The sequence below is a fragment of the Oreochromis niloticus genome, linkage group LG3, assembly GCF_001858045.2.
Source record: "Oreochromis niloticus isolate F11D_XX linkage group LG3, O_niloticus_UMD_NMBU, whole genome shotgun sequence".
Lineage (NCBI taxonomy): Eukaryota > Metazoa > Chordata > Actinopteri > Cichliformes > Cichlidae > Oreochromis > Oreochromis niloticus.
In genome coordinates this window covers 35,403,971-35,418,272 of record NC_031967.2, presented here as the reverse complement: position 1 = coordinate 35,418,272, position 14,302 = coordinate 35,403,971, and the positions used below count along the sequence as shown (strand labels likewise).

At 36.3% G+C, this 14,302-nt stretch overlaps 1 protein-coding gene across 1 annotated transcript; it reads right to left on the bottom strand.

Annotated features, from left to right (window-relative positions):
• Nucleotides 1-1,218: 1,218 nt before the first annotated feature.
• LOC112843490 (uncharacterized) lies at nucleotides 1,219-4,684 on the bottom strand. The gene is made up of 4 exons (XM_025902231.1): nucleotides 4,544-4,684; nucleotides 3,096-3,151; nucleotides 1,834-2,235; nucleotides 1,219-1,668 (listed from the first exon to the last, which is right to left on the bottom strand). Exons 2-4 carry the CDS (start codon nucleotides 3,142-3,144, stop codon nucleotides 1,517-1,519), a joined length of 603 nt encoding a protein of 200 aa, XP_025758016.1. The 5' UTR covers nucleotides 3,145-3,151; nucleotides 4,544-4,684; the 3' UTR covers nucleotides 1,219-1,516.
• Between the last annotated feature and the right edge of the window lie 9,618 nt (nucleotides 4,685-14,302).

The following is a 14,302-nucleotide window of genomic DNA, read 5'->3' as shown; positions in this document are numbered from 1 at the left end:
CTAGTGATATCTTTGAGGATTGCACTGGTATGATAACAGTAAAATGTGTAGCTTTAAAAATGTCACTTAAAAACTAAAAAAAACAGATAGTGATATAAAGTTATGAGCACAGTTTCAAAATAACAAAAAACACAATAAAGCCCCATGTGTTATAGTTAAAGCTCTCAAAGTCCAGCCTGCTGGATGGTGGCCCTTTACTATAAACAAAGACATTTTATTGATCATCAGTTCATATCAAACTGTGTGTCAGAGGAAACTCAACCTTCCTCAAACTGAAAAATACAGCTGCTGCCAGGAATGCAGTTCACACCCCACCGATGGCTGAAAAACTACAAACCAACCCCCCCAAAAATCTTACAATTAGCAACATAAACCAGCATATGGAAACGCACATCGAAGTTACTAAATGTATGCTTTTTTACTGTGGGTCTCAGCCATGAGCATGACAAAAATTAATCCTGAAGGTCTGAACTGAGAGTGGGAACCTCCAATAAGGCAGCTCACTCTGGCCAATGTTTAGTTTTATGGGAATAGTATTTTAAATATATTTATTCTGTCTTCTATGTTCTTTTTATGTATAGGGCTTTTTTTGGCATGCAGTAAAGACAAGTGCAAAGTGCAGGCTTTCATTATTTGCTCTGTCAAAACCCGTTTTATTATACTTGATTTTAATTTTCAGCACAATTATTTTAGTATTTTTTTAATCTATGCAGAAAAAGCAAATGTGTAGCATTCATGTCATTGTATAGTAAAATGTATTTAAATGTTTAGTAACAAATACCAAGGTAAAAAAGGTTTCCGATCACAAGTTTATTTTGGTTTACAAACAAAGAAAAAACAAAAACAACAAAAAACAACAAAAAAAATCAGGAACAATGTATGTGCAATCAGCCTGCAATGTACATAACAAAGTCATAATAAAATAAATCAAGCATCCCAAGACAAAATTTTGTGATATTTTGAATCGCCATATATCATCCCCTATGTGTCTCTAAAGCTTTTTAATCAATGGACATGACAATTTGGTTATTAATGATCAAGAAATTGACCTCACAGCCCATTGTTGATTCAGTGGGCTGGTTTCAGTCATTGTGCAAATGTACTGTTTATAAGGTTTGGGAAACCTGCAGTCAGCTGAGACTGAAGAAGTCACTTGGATGAGTGACGAAACGTTTCTCCCATTGAAAACGCTACGTCAAGATAAACAGAATCAACCTTTGGGGATTTACTTACCTGGATGATTGAGCATGCATCAAAATACAATAAGAAGCTGTTTTGTATAATAGCCTGTACACTCACATCAGTCACTGGTGCTGTATTAACTTTGGATCAAACCCTGACAGGAACATAATGCAACACAGAAAAGCTTTGCTTTGCTTTTCTGTTATATATCATTTAAAACAGATGTTGAACAAAGACAGAGTTATGACTGTAACTAAAGGTAAAAAACAGCATCCTGATGGAAATTTAGACTAACAGGATCACCATTTCTTCCACAAGGAGTGTCTCCCACATCTCATCCGCTTTTACAAAAGATCACCCAAAAAACACAGACAAAAAGAGCCACGGCACTTGCTGCTGGTATTCCAATCAGCAGTAACACTCCAGCAGAAAAGCTGATGTTTCTCCGTCTCTCTGCTCGAGGACTCAAAGGAAGTTCATCAGCTGCTGTTTCAAAAGACCCAAAGATACTTGTTGACAATCATTTACTGTCACTGAAAGCACATTATGCTGTATGTTTCAGTTATAAATGACAATTAAGCAAATCAACAGTGAAATCATCTTTAAAGAAAAAGAACAAAAAAAGACAAAATACTCTTCTTAATAACATACCTGTGACATTGAGTTGACAGCTCTTATAGCCAGAACCATGATCAGTGTTCACATCACACAGGTACAGACCCGAGTCATCAGTCCTGAGTCTGGACAGTTGAAGTCTGATTCTTCCTTCTCTGAGGGCGTCTTTGTCACTAGACAATCTTCCTGTAAAGTCTTTGTCCTGAGAATCTGTGACCTCTTCACCACGATCCACACGATACAAGGTTTTGTTTGGGGTTAATACTTCTGGGATTACACGGTCAGGTAATATTTCATGCAATTTGTGAGAAAAGCTACAAAGGATAAAAAGAGATCTGGTGGATCTGTCAGGTTTGGTGGTGAACGTCCACTCCAGTGTGATGTTGTGGTTCTCCTCTGCCTGATAGGAGGTCTGTGTCACATTGACTACAAATGATCCTGTTGAGGAGACAGAGAGGGAAAGAGAGGAGCAGACACACTGAGAAACTGCATGTATCGAGGTTTCATGATGAACAGAATGCTTCTATTCTAAAAACAAAAAGTCATAAATAAAGACATTTCAGCTACTCATGAGGTGACCATAGTTTTAAAGTTGTAGCTCCTAAACTTTGGAAAAGACAGTGTCAGCCCAATGGAAAGCTGAATTTGTAGTTGATTTTAGAAACTTGGTTTTTAAGGCCAGTATTATTTTTTTTAAATGCTTTATACTTGTTTGGTTATTTTGCTTATGTGGCATTTAAAGTTGACCATTTGTGGACCTTATAAGACAAATAAAATTGTTAATGCTTTAATAAACACAATTCCAGCACCAGTTTTATTTAGGATGCCTCAAAGTCCTGAAATGGCCAAAGTAAATCATTATAAATAAATGATTAATATGAAATGGTGTTAATGTGCTAATAAATACACTAAAAATAAATGCAGATGTTAATTACCTTGATCTTCTTGCTTAATTGTGCCAATTTTTGTGCTAATCTTTGCTTTCCATATGTGTTTAGTGGTTACATACATTTCATGTGCACCTCAGGAAATAGCAGTGCATTAAAACATAGCAAATGGAGACCTTAATAAATAAATTAGTGGACAGCTGAAGTACTTATTAATGCAGTGTAAAGCATGCTGCTGAATTGTTGTTTTCATAATCAATTCATGAATTAGTTAACACCCTTATTCTTTCTTATTGCTTCAGGAATTGTATGCAAGTATAGCAATATAATTTATTAAACAGTTACATTTTCTTAATCCAAAAACAGCTCTGGCAGTCGTATTTTTTCTTGGAAATAAAGTGAAGCGCTAACCAGAGACACACGAGGTGAGGATGGTGAGCAGCAGGATCCTGCAGATCATCTTCTCACTGTGAGAGGAGACAGAGCAAAACAAGTAAAGAAATGGAGATGAGGTGGACAAAACTGTTATAAAAATAAATAAAATAAAATATGGTTTCTGATAAATCTGCCCTTGCAGAAACAGTGAGTAACTAGAGCAGGACATTAGGGATTCAGTGGTATGGTTCCCACTTGTGAGTGTAGGAGAATGACCCCCTTTTGTCACAAAGTGCCTCAAATTATGTGTGAAGTCCATCTTGAATAACAATTTAAACCCCTCAAAATGAATAAAGCTACAAGAAAAAAAAAAGGATCTATGACTTTACATCTAAAACTATAGTGATTAAGGCTCTACTTGCATGCAATACCAACTTGTATCACAAGATGGTGCAAAATGATGTGGTATAATTTTTTTTAAAATCAGATAACTCAAAAACAGCAGCATACATCTGAAAATATTTTACACAATGTCTTTTTTAACTTTACTGTTTTTTTTATCACTGTTGTAAATACAAAAGTTACTAGTGATGACAGTAGCATGAATTTTACGCAAATAATGAGCTAATGAGCTTCAATAATGCCATTAGATTTCAGTTGGAGTCTTAGCTGACTGGATGCTGCAGTGATTAGAATAAATCGATTGACCTGTCTATGTTAAATGGTTCGAGTGAAGATGATTTGATCAGTTAAATGTGCTCTAAACTCATGAATGCAGCTGAAACACATTAGACACTGATGTGATCTTAATGCATCCTCACATCCATTACATTAATGTGATTGCTGTCCACCACTGATGATCATTGGAGTTTGTGATTTCTTTCTAACGAAAGCCAGTGTGACTTCATCTTGTACTGGACCAGCTCAGTCACACCTACCTGTGGCTTTAGTTCAAAGAACAGACAAAAACAATTCTACAGTTGATGCAACCTCTAGTCTTTTTTTAAGGAAATCCTTAAAGTAGGTTTCTTAGTTTACAATCTGCAACACTTTTTGCTTTAATAAGGATGTGCTGGTCTTTTTAAATGACTGTACCGTACAAATTAAAAATAATAATAAAAAATTGAAATTGGATTAAGCAGCCCAGCCGGTCCTTCAAATTTAAAAACTGTGTCTCTGGCTCAGTTTTAATAGGGCTGTGGAAGCCTTCAATATAAAACATAACATTTATCAATAGTATAAAAAAAAGTGCACAAAGCTGTACAGCTGTAGCTTCAGTAAAACACATAATTCAGTCATCTTCACTAAAGAACATGATCGAACATCTCATGGTAAGTACACATTATTATGGCTTAAAGCCACAGCACTCTACGGAGCTCTATGGAGCTGTTGGATTGAACCTTCTTGTGCTCTGTGGTGCTACTCATAACAAAAAAAAAACTCAACAGAAAACCTAAACAAACAAACAAAAAACATATACTTACAGCAAGAAGATACTGTCTTCGTCTGCCTCTTTGGTGCCGCTGCAACCACAAATACTTCCCACACAAACCACTGGTGTCCAGTTTAAAACTCACTGAGAGCTCCAGAGACACAGTGGGCAGAGTCAGAGTTACCAGCATAGCCTGATGACATCACAATGGGGATCTGTCAGGTACCAACATAGAATTATGTCCAACTGTCCACGGTAACTGTAGTTAACGAAAAATATAACTAACATTGCAGTAAACTGACAAATTGATATTAAAAAAAATACGTTTTTCTAAACCCTCCTAAAATTTGTTAGTTTGGCTTATATATGCACATATAAATATAAGTATTTTAAAATGGAATGTGTTTTTGATCCAGAGAAAAAAACAAAAACTAAAAAATAAGGTTTAACATATTTACCACTCTGTGTTATAATCAGTTCACTGTATCCTGCCCTCTCATTGGTCAGGAGTCAGTCTTTTTCTTCAAATGTCAGAGAACTTTAATTTTTGACTCGTCTACTTTTCATCGCCAGCAGTTTTTCCCATCATCCTATAAAGATATTGAATGTCCCTGACTTTCATTTTGCACATTTTAACATTGAAGTTTTGGAGAGCCAGCCTGAAGTGGACATTGGAGGAACTGCAGCTTTCAGCTTTATTTTTTAGCCCTGGACTTTTGTGTCTGCATCTGTTATTTAGTTTCTTAAGGTACATTTGTATCAGAACAAACAAATAAAGTGTTTATAATGTTTCTATGGGCTGTTTAAAGAGAGATGTGAACAGATTTATGTGTTTTATTCTGAGTTGTTAAATTTACCATGGGCCCGTCGGCGGGCCCATTTACAAGCGCTCTTTAAACAACTGAAACTCCGTCATCATTTACGCTGGAGCGAAAATGTGAACGGTTTTGAAAAGAAGAGAAGCTGCGCTTTACAGGGATATTTGGTGTATTACTGTAGCACAAAGCGTTCACAAGCTACTGCTATCTGAACACAAAAGGAAAACTGGACTCCGCCTAGACTTTAGCATGTGCGCTTCGCACTACCGTACCTCATTGACCATTTGAGCTAGAGAAAAAATTCCCACGGTTACTGAAAGAAGAGAAGCTGTGCTTTACAGGGATATTTGGTGTATTATGATAGCACAAATGGTTTGCAAGCTACTGCTCTGGAAAATGAAAAGCCACCTCCACTTAGGTGCGCTTTGCACTAGCGTAACTTCTTGACCATTTGGCAAAGAAATACATTTCAAAAGGTGACTGAAAGACGAGTAAACAAGCTTTACGAAACTTTATTGCGCATCATTAGGAAGCACGAGCTGCAACGGTCCAATCACATGTAAGAATTGATGACTCACGGAGCAGAGTGGCGGGTGTGGAGAAGTGGGAACGTCCCCAAAAGCCTTGGATATTTAAAAAACTGAGTGGCCTACTATATTTAGTATAGTTCATATTTAAAGTTCATGTTGTGTTACATTTTGTTCCTGTTGAATATCAGTTTCCACTTAGCTAATCTGAAAAAACGTCCGATTTGTATTTTTTTTCCACTCTTAACTGTTGTTCCATTGTCACAGCAATAAAATAACATAAAATGACTGCCAGATTTTGAAAGCTGAGGTTATTCTGAAAAAAGGTGCAAAAGATTTCACTTATAATATGATTTTTCACCCTTTTACAGCCAAAATTACCAAATAAGTCCAGGCAGCCTAATGCTTGGTCCATAAAGGGTTAAAACAGACTTTCATTACTGTACTCATTCAACCAGAACAGTATCACCCTATTTGTGTTGAACAGTTATGGTTCGGGCAGGCTCAGGGGTTTTGTTTTCATTCTTCCTTCCCTCACTTGTGTGTCTCTACTTCTTTCTTCCTTGCAAGCAGAGAATTTGGCTTTAACCTGACTACCATTTACACCAATTGTAAATATTCTCATTATCCCGAGTCCTTAGTGGCTGAAAGGATGGCAGATCTCCTGGAGATCCATATGCCTGCCTACCTGAGAGCCCCACCCCCTCGCAATTCATACCAGGAAGTAAGATAACATCATTCTTTTAAGTGCATGGATACCATTAAGTACTTGGCGTGCATTAACCCCACCCCTCCTGAGCCACTCTCCAGTCCCCAGTGCAACTGCAGCCAGTTCAATAAACATTTGAAAACTGCCATCAGTCTATCAACTCTGTCCATGGAGACTGGCCTCTGTGTAAATTATGAAGAAACCTCTGATAAAACAGTCAGTAATAAGAAACTGTGGAGATTACTGACAGCTAACAGACTGTAAAGAGCATTAATGTTTGTGCACTCTGTCAGTTAAAGTTCACTCATACTTTTCCTCTGCATGTTAATGTCAAGAAAAATGAAAATGTTATGACTTAGTTTATAGTTTATGACTGTTCTATTTGTAAACAGCAATCACCAACAATAGCTTTCCATTAGTTTAGCTACACTGTAATAAAAAAAGAAAAACACATTGCATAAAAAGGCAAACATTAATTTTTTTGTTTGTTTGTTTCTTTTTTTTTTACATACGTTTCTCTCACTGTTAAATGGTTAAATTTCAGTGTGTTTGAAAACATTTGAAACGTATAAGAAATTCTTTATGTTAAACTAAAAGTCTTACTGAAAGTTTTACTAAAAGTTTTACAGATTTTTTAAATTTTTTTTTTTTTTTTTTACGTATGGATGGATCTTTTATAATCTGTAACTAGTATACATGCAGCTGTGAAAATGTACCATTAGGTTATAGAGTTGTTGGAACTCATATTCATTAATGTGTGGTAGCTATTTTCTCACTCACCTTAAACTGGAGGATTCATGAGGATGTTAGTAATACTATTAAGTTTGTTCTTTCCACACCCACAGAAAACCAGTTTGGAATCAACAGACCTGTCACATCCCAGCGGACCAGCCTGAAGATTATTGAGGTGGAATGATTTGTTTACAAGAGTTGACATCTAGAATCAATCAGCACACCTGAAATGCAAACATGCAGCTTTCACTTTGTCCTGATAATGACATCAGTGGTGAGTGATCCTTTAAAGATCACAGAGATACAGTAAATGACAGTTTTACACAAAGTTTCCCTTTTTTTTTCCTCAACATTATTCCAACATATTTCTCTGAACTGAGCCTCTCACAAGTCCTCCTCACCACTCCTCACAGCTTTAGGAGCTCTTTTATATAAAACGTTCATCTTTACCAGGATTTAGGACAGACTTTGAATAGAAATTCAGTGAATTTTGAATTTCACTGAGAGAATATTTTAGTGAATAAACGCCCAGATGAAAACGTGCATACATATGACAATGGACACAATAATTTGCACACTAGAGTTGTTGGAAGTGGAGGATATTAAATGCATTTACATAAATATTCATTAAGGTGTGGTAGTTCATTAAGGTGTGGTAGTCACTTTAAACTGAAAATAATTTGGTAAATCAATTATTTTTTTTATTAATTGATTTGCTCAAATGCAAAAAAGATCACGGATTATTAAATCTATACAAGCGATAACGTAATAAGACAATACAACAATAATTGGCACACTAATCACCACAACTACACTATAGCGAATGGGAAACAAACAAACACACCATAACAAAAAAGTTCACAGAGGATGTTGAGAGTTTTGTTGGATCTGTCAGGTTTGGTGGTGAACGTCCACTCCAGTGTGATGTTGTGGTTCTCCTCTGCCTGATAGGAGGTCTGTGTGACACCTGCTGACCAATTTGGCTATGACTACATCTTGATGATTCTGTTCTGTGAAACAATGACGCAAACAAGGGCTTGGATCAGTTTTGCTGACTCTAGTTTTTTAGGCTTTCATGTCATCAGGTTTGTTCTACACACCGTCAGTCAAAGCTGGCAAAGCATTAGGTTTCATTTTAATTTAATTTAAAATATATACTTTTAAATGAAAAAGACAAAATTCCCTCTTTATAAAAAGGTAACATCACATTTTCAAGAACTAATTCTGATGAATTGCAAAAGTCCATTTCACCCAGGCTGACAATTGCATTTGTCCCTGTCTTCTCTGTGCCTCTCATCTATATGACAGCAGTCATTCAAAATAGGTATTTCTGTATTATTTATATATAACTATATAATATCTGATTGATTACTTGATTGCACTTTTTTAGTGTTGAATGACTCATATTGGTCTTCACAATCCACAATAATAACAATAATGATAGATGGGGTATTGTTTTCTCTTACACATACAAAACAAAGTGGTAGCATCAAAGAGATTAATTTGGTGTTTACAAATGACTCAGGTTAATGAAAGATAGTGCCTCGCAATGCCTGGAAGCAGCAGGTATGTCACCTGTCGAAACTGCAGTGAAGCGCACAAAAACCTTGTTTAGTCCTGGTCTAAACGAGGTTTTTGAACTATGATTCGGGGCACGATACGAAGTAGTTGTGCTTCAGAAGCTGGACACAGCATTTAAACATGTGTTTCGAGCATCCCATCCCTGTGGTGAAACTCTGCTCTGTTTCCTCTTTCAGCCCTGACCTACAGAGTGCAGCATACAACTCCATGTAATGGTGGAGCATTCTGGACTGAAAGTGAACAACTCACTGTTTGCTTTATAAATAATGAATGAAATAATAATAATAATAACAATAGTAATCTAGTGATTCGCTTAGGATTGAGGTGACAGCTAGAAATATAAAATATGAGGGTTTAAAAAGATGAAACCATTAGCTATTAGTTTTATATATTTATGTAAAACTAATAAGTAATAATGCATTATTATTATTATTATTATTATTATTATTATTGTTGTTGTTGTTGTTGTTGTTGTTGAATCTGATGTGTGGACAGTTGTGATTTAGGATGCCACAAAGTTTTGGAGTATGAAAAGACTATGCTGAGAAAATCTAGTTGCAATTTAAGCAATGTAATCATACTGGCTTTCAGCAGAAATTCAAGTGAATGTTAAGAGGAAACACAATTAATGTCCTCTTGGAGACTGAGCTATCGGGCGATTGCTACATTGCTGACAGGCTGCACCATTAAAAATACTGGGTAAGTCGTTAGTGACCTTTCCCTGGTGTAGTCCAATTTTATTGGAAAACTGATACTGACTTTGTGGCAGGGGTGTGGTGTCTGGAGTGGAGGGGTGGTGCAGTGAGCTCATGGGGTAGAGTGGGGATGGCAGAGGGGACCAATGTTTATGAGGGCATCAGACCCAATTGGGATCGGTTCATTTTCCCCGCAGATCCAGCCTGGCTTTGTTTTGCATTCGTTCATTGCAGCTTGTTGTTGTTGTAAGCTGTGTCCGCCAGTTATAGGCTCGACTGTCCTAAAAATCACACTTTCCTCACTTTCCTTGCCTCAGAGGGACTCAACCCTTCTGACCAGAGCATGTTCTCCCCAGGTTCTCTCCAGGTACTCTGGCTTTCTAGATAACTGGTGATTCTAAATTGCCCATTTCTGTTTGCTTGTCTCTACTCTCTATATGATAGCTGGGATAGACCTTGATAAGAATAAGCAAACGAGAACATGTTCGGGCGCGCAGTGTGGATGCTGAAGTGGAGTAGGAGTTGTGTAAATTATGTGTCTTCTTCATCTGAATTATCCTTCATTAATCCATCTGTTTTGCCATAGATACTTGTTTGATGTGGACGTTTTAGTTTTCTTAACTCATGTAACCAACAGATGGTGCTTTTAGATTGTATTTGTAACAGTAATAGAGTTAGGAGTCATTTTAACAAAGAAATAAGTCAACTAGTTTAAGAAGATGAAAAAAAAATGATATATATTACTAATGTAAATGTTATTTATTTAGACGACATTCACAAACCTGTGTAAAACCTGTAAAGTGCAGTTCATTGCTTGACTGTAGCTTCCTCAGCCTCCTCTTTAATACAGATTAACTGTAGGAAATTAGACATCCTTCAGCATGACTTTAAAATGAGGCACTTAAGAGGTTGTCCTCGTGGCTCTTATTGCCACATCTTAAGGTCACAAATTGCAAAATTAAAAATTATTTAATCAGCTCTTAAATCTCAATCTTTTTCTGAGTTATTGTCACACAGTATAGTAGTTAAGAGAGAGAAATCCGGTCCACCTTAGCTGTTATGTTTGTAACTCTTTCTCCTGTCAACATGCAGGGTATTGTTAGCTTTACTTTGACTCTAAAGACCATCAGATAGCACAAACAAGTTACACAGCTCTGATAAAAATGTGCAGTAGTCTTTGGGTCCACCTTAAATAAGTCTTTTTTTAGATGGCTTTCTAAGTATATTTTGCTGAATGTGCTCTGAGAGGGAGGGTGTAAGCTGCTGATTAGGAACCACCTTCATGTTTTTATATAAACTGAGCTCAGGAAGTGCATGTATTGTTTACTGACAGATGGCTGACTTTGTTGAATTCCGGTAGTGCTGCCTAAAGACACCTTCAAAAAACATGTGTGGCTAGTCTTCGGTGTCTTCAGCCTTCGGCACCTAGCTTGTAGATTTAATCACAAATAATCAAGTGATACGGAAACATATATGTCACCGTGCGGCCTACCTGAAACAGAAGGTGGTGTTGTCTTTGTCAAAGACTGAATCTGTAACCATCCAAAATAGCTCATTTATCATTTTTGACTTCCAAATTTTATTTTTATTTTTATTATTTTTTTTCTATATAATCATTTTTTGCGAAATTGTGGGACTTAAAACTGGATTATTGTCATCCTGATCTACACTGATCAAACATACAGTACAGTTAAGTCCATACATATTTGGACACTGACACAAGTTTTGTTTTTTACCTTTTCATTGAAACATATTACAATTTTATTTATATAATGGACATGGACATAATGTGTATACTGTCAGATTTAATTTGAGGGTATCCAGATTCGAATTGGATGAAGGGTTTAGGAGTTTCAGTTCCTTAACATGTGCCACAATTTTTTTAGAGAGACCAAAAGTAATTGGACATTGATTCAAAGGCTATTTGATGGGCAGGTGTGTGCAGTTCCTTCCTTATGTCATTATTAATTAAGCAGATAAAACGACTGGAGTTGATTTGAGGTGTGGTGTTTGCATTTGGAAAATTTTGCTGTGAACAGACAACATGGAGTTCTCCATGCAGGTGAAACAAGCACCCCTTAAGCTGCAAAAACAGAAAAAAAACAACCAAGAAATTGCTACAAAATTAAGAGCACTTAAGTTCTGGCAGCTCAATTGCCTGCACATGTGGACTTCCTGCAGGAACGCAGCGACTCCGCCCATAGGTGGAACCACCGGCTCTATGGTCACATCCTTTTTGTTAAAAGTAATATTTGACTCTATTTTGAATAAATATTACCCAATATTTAAACCCAAACATCTTTCCATATTTTCCCTAAACATTTCATATTTGACTGAATGTGAAAATGAAGGGGTAATAGTCAGTTTTAGAAAGAGAAGAATGTGAGAACTCACAGGAGAGATAAGAAGCTGATCACACATTGACAGGCTGACTTCTTTATGAAATCTTCATCCTCCCTGTGAGTTATTTTAAAATTTATTCCTATTCATTTATTTATTATTTGTATTCACAGGATAATGTCATGTAGTTTTGGTCTTCGGTGTAATAATCAGGATCATGAACAGGATCAGATGTTCTGACTGACCTTTGACCTCATGTGTTGATGACTCTTCACCTCTGTCTCCTCTCACAGGGAGAAGATGATCTGCAGGATCCTGCTGCTCATCATCCTCACCTCATGTGTCTCTGGTTAGTTTACAACTTCACTTTATGAACTCCAAATAAAGCTCAACAACAGATTTGTTCCAGTTCTCAGTGTGTCTGCTCTTCTCTTTCCCTCTCTGTCTCCTCAACAGGATCATTTGTAGTCAATGTGACACAGACCTCCTATCAGGCAGAGGAGAACCACAACATCACACTGGAGTGGACGTTCACCACCAAACCTGACAGATCCAACAAAACTCTCAACATCCTCTGTGAACACTTCATCAGCGATAAACTCTCAGTCCTGTTTCATGTTCATGAAGGTGTTGAGGTGTCAGAGTCTCAGGATGAAAAGTTTTCAGGACGAGTCCAGAGTGACAAAGACGCCCTCAGAGAAGGACGAATCAGACTTCAACTGTCCAGACTCAGGACTGATGACTCGGGTCTGTACCTGTGTGAGGTGAACACTGATTATGGCTTCAGTGTTGGAAGATGTCGACTCAATGTGACTGGTAAATTGATTTAGTTAAATCATGTGTCACCCAATGTGGTTTTCATGTTTATGGATTCTGGTAAAAAAAAAAAAAAAAAAAAAAAAAGGATAGCTTGACTTATATGAGCTAGCTCGACTTGTATGATGAATATAAAATGGAGAATAGATGTCTGGTAATGAAAGCAGAAGGAAAGTGCAAGGACACCTGGTCGACCCTTAGAGAAAGATGATCCTAAGGTGATGAAAAGAGAAAAGGAGGATGTGAGCAGAGAATGAAGAAAGGAGTCATGAGGATCTGTAAATATGTCAGCTTCAGACTAAAAGCTGCTAGACACGAGGAAACTTGGAAACGAGTGACTTAGGATGAGGAACACAGAAAGAAACACAGGGTTAAATTACACTGAGGGAAACGAGGGAATGAGAAACATTAGGGGAGCACAGCTGGGAGCAATCAAACATGACAGGACAAGGGTGAAGCAAAACTAGAAACACTGACATTAGACAAGGGACCATCAATGTAAAACAGGAAGTATAATACAGAGATGCAGACTTGACACTGAACAAAAAGAACATGGAGCACAGAGACAGGAGTGACATAAGACACAACTGACTGGTGAACAAGATAATAATAATAATAATAATAATAATAATAATAATAATAATAATAATAATAATAATAATGACAATAATAATAATAATGACAATACAAAAATCAAAACACTGGGTTACCGACCCAGGACCATGACAGTAGATTGTTAGTTTGTATTCAACTATTAACAAAATGTTATTAGCCTCAAGAAATTCAAAGATGACATTTTCTTAGATAAAATAGTCTTGAATGTTTACATTTGGTTAGACTTGTTGGAACTGAAGGTATGAATTTGGATGTGTCATACGCCTTTAACTTGGTTTGAACTGAAGTCCAGAAGCTAAACAGACAGCAGCTGTTCTTTGTGTCCTTCACATTCAAAACAAAACAAAATAAAAGTAAATAAATAAAGTAATAATAATACTAATACTACTACTGATAATAATAATAATAATAATAATAATGATAGACTTTGTAGGCAAACATTCTTCGTATCGCACTTGAGACTTGAGTAACTATCTGTATTTTTGTGTCTTTAAAACAAACTGATGCCAGTAAAGTTTGTTTTATTCCTTGGGCCTTTGACAAAAAGATTTAGACAAAGGAAATTAGAACCAATTGAAGCAACATGAAGCATCAGGATGTAAGGAAGACATTTAAATATTTGCACTAGTGCTGTCAATAAAAAAAATGAACTAATTAATCTCACAATTTTCTGTAATTAATCGCGATTAATTGCAATTACTTGATCAATAGCCTGGCTGCAATTACACTTTTTCAACTTCATATTTAAGCTTGTAACAGACATTTATGCAATATAATGAAGTAAATGCAGAATAAACACAAAGAATGTATGCTTAAATTCAAAATTTTTAATCAGATTAATCACAGGGTTACTGTGGATTAATTTTGATTAATCACGATTAAATATCATTCATTTTTAGTATATATTAATCGCATTTCATTTTGCATGAGCAAACAGACTCGAGAAAAAGGGAAAATATACAAACTTAACATGTTTAT